General features: G+C 50.9%; 1 protein-coding gene across 1 annotated transcript in view; it reads right to left on the reverse strand.

Annotated features, from left to right (window-relative positions):
- SLIT3 (slit guidance ligand 3) overlaps nt 1-16,019 on the reverse strand; it is a 719,057-nt gene that overhangs the window by 36,376 nt on the left and 666,662 nt on the right. Inside the window, exons 24-27 of the mRNA XM_052659044.1 lie at nt 14,033-14,104; nt 11,527-11,690; nt 9,413-9,537; nt 2,413-2,510 (exon numbers count right to left, since the gene is read on the reverse strand). Coding sequence (XP_052515004.1) covers nt 2,413-2,510; nt 9,413-9,537; nt 11,527-11,690; nt 14,033-14,104 — 459 coding nt within the window. The remainder of the gene's footprint in view (nt 1-2,412; nt 2,511-9,412; nt 9,538-11,526; nt 11,691-14,032; nt 14,105-16,019) is intronic.

Genomic DNA, 16,019 nt, shown 5'->3' on the forward strand with positions numbered 1-16,019 from the left:
TTCTTCTTTTTTCTCTTAGGGACCCTGGGCACTCATGAAGAAGGTCATTTCTTCAGAGCCACAGGGGGGTGGGTTTCTGAAGATCTTAAACCATAGTGTTGTCTATTTTCCTGATATGAGTTATTTTCCTCTGACTCTCCCCGGAGAGGACTTAGGACTCTTAGGACTGAGTGAAAGTGGGGTAAGAAGGGGCTGGTCAAGGGAGCAGAGGTTGCTCCTGGACTGGACCAAGGGTGGGAGAGAAGTTAAAGTCTCCTCTGTCCTCACTGGAAACCTGGTGGGAGGTGGGGGGAGGAAGGAGGAGGGGATGTCAAAGATATCTCAAGAGCAATGTGTTAGCTGTGTGGACAGACAGAAAGTCACATCTCCTGTCCAGCCAGCCCTGCCAGCCTTTGCCTGTTTTGTGAGCAGACAGTCAATGTGTCAAGGCTGGAGAAGCATCTGGATTAAGAGGTAGGTGATGCTTCCAGAATTCTGACTAGTCAGAGGTGTCGTGGACTGAATTGTGTCCCCTCAAAAAGATACGCTGACATCTTAACGCCCTCCCCCGAGCCTCGGAATGTGACCTCACTGGAAAACAGAGTCACTGCAGCTGTCGTGAGCTAACTGAAGATGCGGTGGCCCTGGAGTGGCGTGAGCCCCTAATCTCACATGACTGGTGTCCTTGTGAGAAGCCGGTCATGTGGACCCAGATCAGGGAGAAGGCTGTGTGTGCAGCTGAAGGCAGAGACTAGAGGGATCCAGCTGCAGGTCAAGAAGTGCCAGAAGCGGCCAGCAGCCATCAGCAGCTAGAAGGAGAGAAAGGGGCCCCCGCCCGGGTTCACAGGGAGCGGGCCCCTGCTTCCTGAGCCGCGTGAGAAGCCATTCTTGGGTTCCAGGCCCTCGAGCCTGTGGTCCTCTGTTACGGCAATGCTAGGTCACTGAACTGAGGGACACAGGAGCAAAGCCACCCGACAGGGGCCCTCCCTGCGCCAGCCTGCCAGGTGCTGCCCTGGGCGGTGGGGTGAGGTGGGGGATCCCACACAAGCTAAGCCATCCCAGGATGAGGGCCTCGTTGCTTGAGCCCTGCACCCCATTTTCCAGATCCTGCAGGTCTGGGCTGTTTTCCTTGAAAATTAAGTCCTAAACAATCCAGTTCATTTGGATTTCCTCGGTGATGGAGAGTGCAGACAGACGCTTCCGCATCCCCACAGAGAGGGCAGTGACACCGGCCGGGGCGCCCCTGCTGCTTGCGGACAACGACGTGGGTCCCAGGGCTGGGGGTCGGGACGCGGCCAGGCTCCCCAGGCCTGGAGGAGTGCTTCCTGACAGAGGCCACGTGGCCACTGCTGCGTGAGCTCTGGGTGGCTTCTCCTCAGGTCCACTATCAGTGGGAGAGAGATTGGCCCGCTGCAGGCAGGAAAATGAGCTCTGCCTTGAATTTCGCTTTTCCAGAGTTGAGTTTAATGGGGCTAACTTGGCAGATAGATATGTGGGCGGTTGTCTTCCCCAGGGAGAACCCGGAGCCCAGACCGTATAGTAACCCGGCCAGAGGGCCTGTGGCCGTTCACTGTCACCTGAGTGCTCCGACCTCCTCACACAGCTCGGCACCCAGTGCCCCTTCCTTTGCTGCCTGGCCCCCTGGCTCTTCGGGGGTGCCCCATGGGCCCGCTCCCCCTGATCTGCTCTTACCAGGGTAGGGCCCAGGAAACTGGGCATCAGCAGGCAGCGAGGGGTGGGTGGGAAGCAGGAAGGGGCCAGAGGTTTGGCAGAGGCCCAGGGGGCCAGCTCCAAAGACAGGGAGGAGAACAAAATCTAAGTGGCTTCTGCCTCTTTTCTTCCTGAGCTCTTAACGCGAGGGAGGAAACAGGCAGGGTTGGAAGACTCAGGAGTGAGTGTCAGGATATGTGACCCAGAGCAAATCAATCTCCGTGCCTCCGTTTCCCCATCTATTAAACGGGGACAGGAACTACCTGTACTGGATATGGTCCTCGGGAAGATTTAAATGAGATTTAGAGTTAAGTGCCTGGCACATAGGAGCATGTAATCAACACAGGAAAGAATAGTGGAATTTCCACGCCAGCAGGTTTTTTGACCTATTGATTATCCTATCCTGCTCTGACTTCAGCCAGCAACTGTAGGTTCCCTTGGAGACCTCCTGGCTCTGGAGACAAGACTCCCTGAATTCAGATGCCAGTCTGAACACTTTCTGTGTAACTGCAGATGAACAATTTATCCCTTTGATGCCCTAACTTCCTTTTCTGTACAAGAGGGATAGCAGTAGCTGCCTTATAGGGAAGGCAAAGCCTTAAAGTCCTTCACATCCAGGGCTGGGCAGAGTGCGGGCCCGCAGGAGGCGCAGAGCTGGGTTTCCTCTGCCTGCCACAGAGTTGCGGGGCAGACTGAGGAGGGAGGCCCAGGGCGAGCTGTTACCTGAACCCGCCCTTGTGGGTCTCGCTCAGGTGGCAGGTGCCTCCGTGCAGACAGGGGTTCTGAATGCAGGTGTTGATGGGCACGGTGCAGTCTCTGCCCTGAGGAGAGAGAGAGAAGCACATGGTAAGGGAGGCTTTCCTCGGCCGCCGTGAAGAGGCGGCCCCGTGGGCTCCCAGCTCCCTTTGGGACGAGGGCCGGGGAAGTCGCCCAGGGCTCTGGGACCAGGGAGCTGGCTGTGTGACCCGGGGAAAGCCCAAGGGAGCCCCTGCCTTGGGTCGCTCCATGTGCGTGGCGTGGAGTGGAGCACCCGGCTCAGGACTGCGGCCCCCAGCCTAACTACTGCCCAGACTTCAGCCCCTCCCCACCGTCCTAACCCGTGGGCTGAGAGCAGGGGCTCTGGAGCCAGGAAGAGCTGGTTCCCCTCCCAGCTTCACCTCTTCCTGGTTGGCTGACCTTTACTTTGTATTAGCTTTTTAACTTCTACACGCCTACCTCATAGAGCTGTTACCAGAGTTGAACTAGATCTTTCAATAAGGAAGTGCTTAAAATATTACATAACACATCTATAAATGTACTATAAAGGTACTCTATAAATGCCAGTAGATGATATTACCACTAACCTCACTGAGGCATAACTGTAATCTACAACTTGGAGGGTAGACTATGGCTGAAGTGTGGTCAACGGTCCTTGGCCCCCTAAAGTGACAAGCTTGTCTCTGATTGGTCCAGACATAAGCATGGGTGTTGCTATTTGCTCTTAAGTTCTGTGGGTGATCCTGACGGTAGACAACCCCGAGACCCCCTGTGAGAGAAATTTTGGGCAGAGTGGGATTCCTCTGTACCAGGCACCCTGAAGGGGATGTGTGAGCTAAGAAGGTGCCAACAGTGTGCAGGTGGGGAAGAGCATGCCAGGGAGGAGGAACTGCAGAGACAGGCCTCCGTCCCAGGGAGTCGTCCCAGTCTTGGTCCTCTGCCACCAGCTTCTCCCGTGGCACCGACGGACCAGCACCGCACCCAGGTTTTGGCAGCCGGTTCCCTGGACGACCTGCGCAATCCTGGGGGGATGTCTGCTGCGTTTGCTCCTGGGCTATGGACTCAGTGTGGGCACGGGGCCAGGCGGGGGCCATCACGGGCGCCCTCCCACTGCCACACCACCTGCTCGCCATCTGCCCGAGAAAACCCTCCTTCCCGCTCTGCCACTGCTGCCGTGCATGCAGCGAGAGACACTGGGCTCCTGGCTGGACCCTGCTGTGCTCTGCCTTCTCCCACCGCCTCAGCGCTGCAGCCGCAGGTCCCCCCTCCAGCAGCCGGAAGGCAGGGCTGCGTCTGCCTGCTGCTTGTCGAGCCTGGCACATTAAAGGGCCCGTCAGAGGTTTCTCAGAGGGGAGGAGATCTGGGGTGGGATCTGGGCTTATCCTAAACCAGAGCAACATGAGATCCCTTTTGACAAGCTGTGTGTCGATGGAAACAGCACTGCTCATCCTCACTCCCATATTCGGAGTATGGTTTCTGTTCCAGGACCCATACTGAGTTTCACATTCACAATGGTGTATAATATTCATAACATCCCTACCATATGCGTGCGGTTGTCATTACCCTCATTCTTACTGAGAGGGAAGATGGACCTGGAAAGTGAGGCAATATGTCCACCACCGCACAGCAGTATGCGGAACCAGCACAGCTGAGCCCAGACATCCAGTCCAGAGGCGATTCTGGGAACTGCTCGCTGGGCGCTTGCTTTGCCTCTCTCAAAGCACAGGTTCTGCAGGCACGCAGATCTGAGCACGCGTGCTGGTCTGGCTGCTGCTGCTAAATTGAGGAAATGACCAGTTCTGAGACTTGTTTTCGTGTGTGTGTGTGTGTGTGTGTGTGTGTGGTAGATAAACGGGCCTGGACTGCAGGACAGGAGAACCCTGAGCAGGTCAAGGCATGGCCTCCCTGACCCCTGCCTGGGCCAGGGTCTTTGCTCTGGGCTCCCCGGGGAACTCCTCCCATGGGGTGGGAGCAGGGGTGGAGGTGGTGTCTCCTCTAGCCCCTGATGCCACAGGGCACTGGAATCCAGGAAGCAGAGCCTGCATTTGGTAATGTGGTGCCTGGGCCCAGAGGTGGGGGTTTCTGTCATTCACAGGTTCTTCAGAAACAATCACCATTGTTAGCACCTGGCCAGTTAGCTTAGTTCCACGCTCTTGAGCCTCATTTTGCTCAAACCACTAGACCTGTAATGCTCCTTGGTTGCCTCCTGTGACCCCCTCCTTACGGGGTGTGTGTGGGGTAGAGGGAGGACTGGGACTCGGCCAGGCCTTCTAGGTTCCTTGATAGGACCTTGGAAACTACGAACCCCACTGGAATCCTGTTTCTGAGATGGGGCCAGCAGGGTGGCTCTAAGACCTTGCTACTCAAAGTGTGGTCCTTGGACTACCAGCCTTGTGTCCCCTAGAAGCTTGTTAGACATGCACAATCTCAGACCCGGTCTCAGATCTAATGAATCAGAGCCTGCACCTTAACAAGGTCTTCAGGTAGTTCCTGTACACCTTAAAGTGTGGGAAGCACTGTTCTGAGACACTGCACATATATGCATGAAGCTAAATGGCTGCAAAAAAATCAGCCAAAATTTCTATTTTATGTTCTCAAATCTTAGAATCATGGTAAGAGTTACGCTTTGTTAAGTGTCTACTGAATGCTGGTACTGAGGCAGGCCAAGACACACGTGACCCCTTTTAATCCTTACAACAGCTCTGCAGTCAGTATGGTTATTCCCATTTACAGATGATAAAAGTGGGGCTACAGAGAGTCAGCTACTAGTGGAGGGCTTAGTATAGTCTCTGCAGCAAGAGAGAGCTGGGTTCTGGGTTTAGTGAATGTGCTCCCCAGGTGTGTGAGCTTGGGTATGTTTTTCAATTTTTCTGAACCCACGGTTTCCTCATCTATCAAAAGAGATTGTCCTTCTTTTGGAGGAATATTAAGTGAGATAATGCATTTAAATAGCTTCTCAGGGACCTGGCATTAGAACAGATGTACAGTGAAAGTGAAGTCGTTCAGTCGTGTCCGACTCTTTGCGACCCTGTGGACTGTGTGGCCCACCAGACTCCTCCGTCCATGGGATTCTCTGGGCAAGAATACTGGAGTGGGTTGCCATTTCCTTCTCCAGGGGATCTTCCCGACCCAGGGATTGAACCTAGGTCTCCTTCATTGTAGGCAGACGCTTTAACCTCTGAGCCACCTGATGTACAGCAGCTGCTACTAAACATTCACCAGTGGCTGCCATGTTATTTCTATAATACTGTGGCTTCTCAAGGTCACTCACTAGTCGCTGGAAACATGGAGATCTCTGGGAACAGCTAGATAAATGCTTGGACTTTGAGCTGCGTTTTGCAGCTGTCTGGTGACTGTTGTCATCTTAGCAATTCACCCAGAACTACTACGCCAATCACTCTGCTGGGCAGAAAGGACAGGCATAACCAAAAAGAGTGTGATCAATATGCGATTAAGGGACCGCTCTGGTTCAGTCAGCTGCACTTCACTGCTGAGGAGCCTGAAACGGGTGGGGAGGAGAACCAGAGCTGTCCAAGGTCATGTCGGGTAGAGGCAGGCTCCAGAGGGTCCCGGTGGTCTTTTCGCCACCACCCTGTGTATCTCCCTGTCCTGGAGATTTAGGCAGGTTGTAAATGGCCAAGGACCCTCACCTGCAGCCCCTGCTGTCGTGGTGCTTGCCCACGGACGGTGAATGCACTGGCCGAGAGCATGGATTCTGGAATCAGTTGACTTTGAGCTTTGAATCCCAGCTTGCTCACCTATTATGTCCTCAACTGTAAAATGAGGGTCACTTTAGGACTGGTCTCCTAAGGCTTTGACGAGGACTATGCAGGACAGTGCATGTGGCTTGTTCGGGACACTGCCAGCAGTCAGGAAGCACTCAATAAATGCTAGCTGCTAACAGTACTATCATGAACACCACCACCATCATCATGCTATCACCAGAATCACCGCCACCAGCATCCTACACCATGAGCAGTAGCAGCATACCTGCCTGGGCCCTTCGACTTCCTAAACATCAAAGTCTGTTCAAATTCTTCCAAAATCGACAAGATGGTCAGGATCTTATAAGCAAAACCCAAACACATAGCAGTATCCTGCAGGAACCCCAGGGGTGCACTCTTTGCTCTGACACCAAGGGCCAGGCGAGCTTCACATTGTCCTCAAGTGTGATGGGAAGAAGCCTGGGGCTTTGAATCTGGCTCCAGTACTGTCAGACTCAGGCCAACTTTAAAGTGAGGGAAGTGAGATTCAAGAGTGTGAAGTAGTTATCTTTAACATAGGAATGACACCACCCTCTTCACAAGGTGATTATAAATAGCAGAGGAAGGAATAAATGCATGAGGTCTGGGTGCCTGGTGCATAGTCGATACTTAAAAAGATGAATGCTTAAAAAGATGACTGTGCATGTGTGGAATTGGGGATGCATAGACATACATGTCAAAGTCTAGGAAAGCAGCAGATACTCCTTGGGGGTTCAGGGTCACAGACGGAGAATCCCTGGTGAAACCACCTGTTCCCGACAGCCACCACCCTGGCATTAGGGGCCGGCATGTAGGGTGAAGGTGAAAGGCAGCCATCTAGCAGCTATTGAGTACTTACTGAATGCTGGGTACTGTTCTAGGTACACTGCATGTGCTATTGTACATCTGATTCTCACAGCAAGACTTTGGGACAAGTCCTATCCTAGTGTGCAGATGGGAAGCCTAGGGTTATCACCACACAACTAGGAAACGACAAAGCCGGGATCCACACCTGCTGAGCAGTGTAAATCCATAGCCTGCATTTTCTCCATCGAGCATATGGGAATTTGAGGACCCATGCCTGCTTAACTTCTAGTCTCCCCCACAGTGTGTGTACATACGTGGTACAGCGGCAAAGAACCTGCCTGCCGATGAAGGAGACATGAGACACAGGGGTTTGATCCCTGGGTTGGGAAGGTCCCCAAAGAGCTGGACATGACTGAGTGACTGAGCACATGTATGTAAGTGTGCATATGCGTGTGGGGGGGCAGGGCATGAGTCTGGGACCACCCTGAGTTTGAGGAACTGGAGTTGGCTGCACAACTGAGCAACTGAGCACATGTATGTAAGTATGTGTGTGGGGGACCACCTTGTGTGTGTGTGTGTGTGTGTGTGTGTCTGGGACCACCTTATGCGTGTGTGTGTCTGTGTGTGTGGGACCACCTTATGTGTGTGTCTGTGTGTGTCTGGGACCACCTTATGTGTGTGTGTGTGTCTCTGGGACCACCTTATGTGTGTGTGTGTGTGTGTGTCTGGGACCACCTTGTGTGTGTGTGTGTGTCTGGGACCACCTTATATATGTGTGTGTGCGTGTCTGGGACCACCTTATATGTGTGTGTGTGTGTGTGTGTCTGGGGCTGGCTGCCTGGGCAGGGAGCCAGCTGCAAAGAAATACTTTGGCTGTCTTGTCCCAGGCCCATAGATGGCACTCTGACACTGTCTACTGGCGGCACGGCTACAGCAGAGAAAGTCACCCCGGAGGCCTGTTGCCCAGAGCCAGTCTGCCTGTCAAGCTTGTCACTGTACCCACAGACCCCCCTGGGGACAGAAGACCAGGGCTGCCAGCTCCCTCCCGCTCAGCTTGGACCAGGTGTGTGCATCAGACGGGCTGGGCACCGTCTACAGACTCTTGGCTCGCCTAGAGCCTTCCGATGGTGGCCCTGGGATGCTGGAATCTGGGAAGCTGGGAGGGTTGTGGGCAAGAGGACCCAGTCATGGCTTTGCTGGCCCCTGTAAGGCATGCTGAAGGGCTCAGTTATCCAGGAAACTCTCCAGGGGAAAGGGGGCGGGCTCAGGAATCATATAGCCCTGGGTTACAACTCAACGGCTTACAAGCTTGGGACAAGCCCTTTCAACAAGTCTGAGGCTCAGTTTCCATGTCTGTAAGATGAGAGTTCACAAATCCTTCCTCACAGAGGAAAAGATGAATAAAGTGCCAAGCGGAGTGCGCAGGACCTCTTCCATTTTCTCCAGAGGATAATGTGCTCTAGATACGGCAGGGAGAGGAGGAAGGAGGCAAGGGTTATTCTGGAATTAGCCTGGGTCTCCAGGGAGGACAGGAGAGCTGGAATGTCCATCCTCAGCTTGGCTGAGCTGAGCCTGTCAACCGGGAAGGCTGGCTCGGCAGCCTGCAGGCCTGTTAATCCCCATCCCTGAACCTCCTCAAGCTGGAACCAGAGCTTTCAGGACTGGTTGTTCTGAGAGCAGAGAGGGGTCAGGGGTGGGGGAGACTCAGGAATCCTCCTGTAAGGAAGTCAGGATGGTTGTGGGTTCAAGGGATGTCTCTCACTGGAGGCAAATTAGCTCTTGAGACTTAATCTGCCCACGTTCAAGCAAGAAAATACAAGTATTAAATTTCCCCCTGCATCACTATCAAGACTGTAGGAGTCCTCCACTGTACAGCACAGGGGTCTCTGCTGACTGTTATGTACCAGCCTGGATGGGAGGGGGGTTTGGGGGAGAATGGATACACGTATATGTATGGGTGAGTCCCTTTGCTGTTCACCTGAAATTATCACATTGTTAACTGGCTATACCCTAATACAAAATAAAAAGTTTAAACTTTGGAGAAAAAAATCCAAAAAAACTGAAGAAAGAAAAAAAGACTATGTGGGGTCCTCTGTGATTGGCGTGGCTATGATACCACTGGGAAGGCCCTATCAGTTCTGGGGTTTGCTGACAAATACTGCTTTGGGGTGAGCTGTAAAGTGGACTTATCCACTGTCCTTGGAGGAGGGTGGTCAGCAGGGCCTTATCCACTGTCCTTGGAGCGGGGTGGTGAGCAGGGCCTCATCCACTGTCCTTGGAGGGGGGTGGTCAGCAGGGCCTCATCCACTGTCCTTGGAGGGGGGTGGTCAGCAGGGCCTTATCCACTGTCCTTGGAGGGGGGTGGTGAGCAGGGCGTAGCACCCCCAGCAGCGGGAAGGTGGGGGTGGCCTGCGTACCTGGTAGCCGCGGGGGCAGGCGCAGCGGTGCCGCTCCACCGGGTCCTGGCTGCACGAGCCGTTGTTCTTGCAAGGACTGGAGAGGCAGGGATCGCACTTGGCCACGATGTTGATGTCCACTGGCCCTGGCGGCAAAGCACAGGGAGTTGGCAGGCGGGCCCCCGGGAGGCTCACCGCCACCCCTCCCTTCTCCTCTGCCCTGGCTCCTTCCTCGGTCAGCCACAGGCTCTCCTCATCTCTGTCCAGATGGCAGCTGGCCCTCTCCAGCCAGCGCATCCAGTCATTGTCCAGAGAGGAAAACAGTCACAGCGGGACATCATTCAGAAGCACTTCTCAGTCAAATCAATTACTGTCATTAGCCTGATCCGATTTTGGTGCTAATCTGCAAACAATGCACCATAATTAGAAACCCCTTGTGTATCTTTTTATATTCGGGAAGCTCCAGGCCCAGGCTCCACTGGGACCTCCCATTCCTCCTTCCCCAAACACCTCTCCCCACTGAATAGTCTGTGCCAGGATAAAGAGGGCACAGACCCTGGGCCAAAGGCACACATAGGAAGTCCTCCTTTCAGAGCCCTTGAGTCGGCAGGAAGAGGTAAGAAATGGCCCCAGCAGACACAGCAACGGTGCTGATGATGGCCAGCTGGGCTCAGTTTTTGCATCCATGACAGTTTCAAACATGCCCTGTTCTCCTTGGCCATCAGGGCTGGAGGCAGGGAGGCCAGGTCCCTGCACAGAGCTTTTGAGCGGGCCTGTGCTGCCACTGCTGCCAGCGTCGACAGAACCCCGGACAGTCACGCCGTGTTTCACGTCAGGACTTTCAGTTATCCTGGGGTAACAGTCGTCAGTTTGGAGACTGGACTGAGATTGACCCCAGGGTGAGTCTGGCCATTTGTGGGCAGAGTGAACAGAATGGCCTGAGAGAGAACCGGTGCCAGTTGGCTCAACCTTGGCTTCACTGAAGAACAGGGACATTGTCTGTTCTAGAGAGACAGTGTGTTCCAGGGACATAATGAAGTTTTAGAGGTAAAGTATATCTGTAAATCGAAATAAGTATTGTGACTTTAGGATATAAGCAAAGGACTTTAACAAACAAATCTGTAGTACAAATGGAAAGGAAGTTTTTGAAAAAAAAAAAAAAAAGTTCCCCCAATAACCAAAGGCAAAATATAAAGGTATATAATATTTTACCTGTTGAATTAGCAATGATAACAAAATAAGATAAAATAATGCAAGGGTCTGATGAAAACTGTACCCCAACGATGCTACTAGGAGCGAAAATTGGTTACAACCCTTTCTGGAAATCAATTTGGCAATAAACGTGAAGACCTTTGCAATGATCATATACTTTGGCTCAGTAATTTTTGTTCTCTGAATCTTATCTAAGAATGTAATTTTAAATAGAGACAGCCATGGTAAGGAAAAAAATGGGAAATACTCTAAAAGTTCAAACTCAGGACCTGGTTAAAGTTCCTGGGGAGTTAGAGTGGAGTGGTACAGCTTGGTGATCAAGACCATGCTGTGGGATCGGAAGGACCGGGGATTCTCTTCACTGTGTAATCTTGAGAAGTCAACTAACCTCAGTAAGCCTCAGGTTTCTCATTTTGGGGAATTAAAGGACTCCGTGGAAAGTGAGAATTAAATGAACAATACATTAAAAAATGCCTAACAGAATGCCTGCTATAGAATAAGAACCTCGTAGTAGTTTGTTATCATGATAACCATGCAGTCAATCAAAATTTCATGAGATCAAAGTATGCTACAGTAAAATGGGAAAGTGCTTATGCTCTAAGAATGTTGGGTGAAAAAATTCAGGTTAAAGATTTTCCCAGCTATGCAAAAATAGGTAGGGTAAGAAGTCAATGAGGAATACATAGAAACAGCAGCAAGGGGCTTAGGGGAACAAAGGGCAAATGGACGCTTAGATGCAGGTCTACGTTGGTTTCAGCATCTGAGTCTTTGTGTGGCCGATGGAAGAAACGGGACAGTGGTTTTGGAAGTCACACTTGTTGAGATGCCTAGCTCTGCCAGGCTGTTGGAGACAGAGCAGACCCTGCGGGGGTGGGGGGAGGCGTGCAGAGATGTGTGCGGGGGTGGGGGGGGTCAGCACCTACCTTTGCACTGGAAGCGGTGGGTGGGCGTGGTAAGCAGGAGTCGGTCAGCCATGGGCTCAGGGCTGCTGCAGCGGGCGATGCCGGGCTCCTTGTACCCAGCTTTCACCCACTCTGACAGCCAGCGGAGGCTGCAGTCACAATGGAGCGGGTTGGTTCCCAGTGCCCTAGGAGGCAGAGCAGGAAATCAGGGTCCCCTGCCCAGACCGGCCCATAGGCTCCAAAGTCCCTTGAAAAAGTAGACGATTTAGACTTCGCCTAGACTGGGGGTGTCCAACAGGAGGACCAGCAAAGACATTATTCCTACTGGGGTGAGGCCAATGACTCCAGACTGTATCTCCAATCCCGGAAGATGTTCCAACCCCACACAAGCCCCTTCCCTCTCTGAGGTACGGTCTCACCTACCCTGGTGAGACCCCATCCTCAACTCATCCCCGATTCCAGCCCCTCTGGGAGGCTTCTGGGGCCTACTGCCATCGATTACCTGGCTCTCTTGCCCCACTAAAGGGTGCACTGGAGGATAAACTCAGAGAGAAGGTTTTGATACCCAGCAACCTAGGAGGCAGCTTCAGACCACCAAAAGGGGCTCCGAGGATGCCAGTTCAAATACGCTGCATTGGCTAGTGACTGTTTTGAGTTGAAGGCACTTAAGAAACACGAGATGCTGTTTCTGCCTAAAAGCAGGTCACATTTCCTATGAGAAAGGTACCCTCCCTGCGCTAGAAAGAAAAGACCATTCTTATCATCAGAGACTAGGAGTTGACACCAGAATGGATCTGTACAAATAAACCTACTAAAATATTTCCTAGTCACTGTCCCATGACTTACTGCCTCTCACCCAAGCCCCTCTGTCTTGTTACATGGGTGCATAGTAACTTAGTTGTGTCTAACTCTTTGCGAAGCCTTGGACTATAGCCCATCAGGCTCCTCTGTCCATGGGAATTTCCAGGCAAGAATACTGGGTGGGTTGGCAGGCCCTCCTTCAGGGGATCTTCCCAACCCAGGGATCGAATCCCGTCTCCTGCATCTCCTGCACTGGCAGGTGGATTCTTTACCACTGAGCCACCAGGGAAGCCCTTTGTCTTATTATAGCCCCACACTGTATCACTCTTTCTGTAAAAACATATACAGGAATTCCTTTGTGGTCCACTGGTTTGGGGTCTGCATTCTCAATGCTGTGGGCCCAGGGTCAGTCCCTAGCTGGGGAACTAGAAAACTAAAAATCCCACAAACCACACAGCACGGACAAGAAAAAACAAACAAACAAACAGATAATGTCTATCAGCCCTGGTATCTCTGGATTTTAAATTTCCTTTTGAAGACTCCCATGTACACATAAAAACATTAAATGATTTATATGCTTTTCTCCTGTTAATGTGTCTTATGTCAGGCTGGCCATAGAACCAAAGAGGGTATGAGGAAAGTTTTCCTCCCCTATAGCAATCAGCTTTAAAATGTAGGGGAGGGAAGCCTACAAAGAAAGACACGTCCAGTGCAGATACCTCCAAAGTGCTGTCTGGGAAGAAAACGTGAAAACTTCCACTGAGTTTTAATGAGAGCCTTTTCCGGGCCTCCCTGAGAGCTCAGTTGGTAAAGAATCTGCCTGTAATGCAGTGACCCTGGTTTGATTCCTGGGTTGGGAAGATCTGCTGGAGATGGGACAGGCTACCCACTCCAGGATTCATGGGCTTCCCTTGTGGCTCAGCTGGTAAAGAGTCCACCTGCAATGTGGGAGACCTGGGTTTGAGCCCTGGGTTGGGAAGATCCCATGGAGAAGGGAAAGGCTACCCACTCCAGTATTTAGGCCTGGAGAATTCCATGGACTATATAGTCAGATACGACTGAGTGACTTTCACTTTTAATTTTCTAGCTTTTGACTATTTTATAATATGCACGTATAATATATCAGTATTGTAGTATATATGCACAATATGAAAATAATTAAATATACAGAGAGTCGATATACAAACTCAAACATGTTCACTGGGAGAGATATGCAGGACCTAATATTTAGGGGCCTCAGTATCCCCTGTGTAAAATGGGAGGGGCTACCTAATTCTGAATTTGGAGAGCATCTGTGTGTTGGCATCAAGGCAAACCTGGGTTTGAACCAGGTCTTTGCCACCAACTAGCTCTGCAACCCCTGGATCAAGTCTTCAGCTTTTTAAACTTCAGTTTCACCATGTCTCCCAACGGGATAAAAATGCCTGATTTGCTATAAGAAATGCATGAGATAATTCATTTAAAGTGTTGAGCACATAGTAAGAGTTTTATGTTCATTCTTATTAAACACTTATATTGTTTACATAATTGATGCTGCTGCTCATGAAGGCATCTGAAGCTGGGAACACACAAGGTACTCAGTGTGGGTGTGTTTCTGTCAATAAAACACGTTCCATACATACGGAAAGAATCACACTGAGGTGGTAACGGTGACACTATTACTCCTGGCATTACAGGCTTTCCTGTTTTGAGTAGATGCATGAAGGGGAGAAACAGGGCTACTTACAGATGGGAAAGAGATGTCAGGTCATTGAAGGAGCCTTCAGGAACACTGGAGATGTCGTTGCCGTGGAGGGTGCTGAAGCAGAAGCACAGAGCAGAAGGTCAACCTTCAGTAAGTGCTGTGAACTCACTACCCTCTCTTGGCGTCCCAGGCTGGCTAGTCACACCTCTGAGCCCACAGAGCCCCGCTGACGGCAGTGGGAGGGGCCACCTCCTTTAAGTCACGAGCATGGATGCTCCCACAGTCAGCTCAGAAGCAGGAATGCAGTGGGTAGAGGGTTTGGGAAAGATCAAGATGGATTAGACGTGGGATGGAATCAGAAATCAGTCCCTTTCAGCTGTGGAACACTGGGTGAGTTATTTTCTTTTCCGGGGCCTCCATTTTTACACCTGAAAAATGGAGAGAGAGCGATCTAAAGAAGACACTGGGGTTTCAGAGATAATGGGGAGAACTGTGGTTGAGATGGGGCGTTCTGGAGCTGAGCTGCTTGTATTCAAACTCTCACTCTGCCACCTACCAGCGGTATGACTATGGGCAAAGTTACTCACCCTCTCTGTGCCATGGTTTCCTACTGTAAAATGGGAATGAAAGAAAGTAAGGAGATCATAGCAGGTAGCTGTGGGTACATTAGTCCATGTGGAGCCTGGCATTTTCTAAGTACTAAACAGTTAACCATTATTAATATTCGTAAAAGGTCTTGAACAATGTCTGGTACAGATCATCAAACTGGTTCCCTTCATATTTACCTAGAGAGATTTAAGGGGGATTGAGAAATGCTATCAATCCCAGCTCAGGAGACAGAAAGAAGGGCTGTATATTTAACTTATTTAACTTATATGCTGAGTACATCATGAGAAATGCTGGGCTGGGTGAAGCACAAGCTGGAATCAAGACTTCCCAGAGAAATATCAATAACCTCAGATACGCAGATGACACCACCCTTATGGCAGAATGCAAAGAAGAACTAACGAGCCTCTTGATGAAAGTGAAAGAGGAGAGTGAAAAAGTTGGCTTAAAACTCAGCATTCAAAAAAACAAAATCATGGCATCTGGTCCCATCATTTCATGGCAAATAGATGGGGAAACAGTGGAAACAGTGACAGACTTTATTTTCAGTTCAGTTCAGTTCAGTTCAGTCACTCAGTCATGTCCGACTCTTTGCAACCCCATGAATCGCAGCACACCAGGCCTCCCTGTCCATCCCCAACTCCCAGAGTTCACTCAGATTCATGTCCATTGAGTCAGTGATGCCATCCAGCCATCTCATCCTCTGTTGTCCCCTTCTCCTGCCCCCAATCCCGCCCAGCATCAGAGTCTTTTCCAATGAGTCAACTCTTCGCATGATGTGGCCAAAGTACTGGAGTTTCAGCTTCAGCATCATTCCTTCCAAAGAAATCCCAGGGCTGATCTCCTTCAGAATGGACTGGCTGGATCTCCTTGCAGTCCAAGGGACTCTCAAGAGTCTTCTCCAACACCACAGTTCAAAAGCATCAATTCTTCGGCGCTCAGCCTTCTTCACAGTCCAACTCTCACATCCATACATGACCACTGGAAAAATCATAGCCTTGACTAGACGGACCTTTGTTGACAAAGCAATGTCTCTGCTTTTTAATATGCTCTCTAGGTTGATCATAACTTTTCTTCCAAGGAGTAAGGGTCTTTTAATTTCATGGCTGCAGTCACCATCTGCAGTGATTTTGGAGCCCCCCAAAATAAAGTTTGACACTGTTTCCCCACCTATTTCCCATGAAGTGATGGGACTGGATGCCATGACTTTATTTTGGGGGGCTCCAAAATCACTGCAGATGGTGACTGCAGCCATGAAATTAAAAGACACTTACTCCTTGGAAGAAAAGCTAGGATCAACCTAGACGGCATATTAAAAAGTAGAGACATTACTTTTTCAACAAAGGTCCATCTAGTCAAAGCTATGGTTTTTCCAGTGGTCATGTATGGATGTGAGAGTTGGACTTAAAGAAAGCTGAGCACT

Source organism: Budorcas taxicolor, chromosome 20, assembly GCF_023091745.1.
Source record: "Budorcas taxicolor isolate Tak-1 chromosome 20, Takin1.1, whole genome shotgun sequence".
NCBI classification, from domain to species: domain Eukaryota; kingdom Metazoa; phylum Chordata; class Mammalia; order Artiodactyla; family Bovidae; genus Budorcas; species Budorcas taxicolor.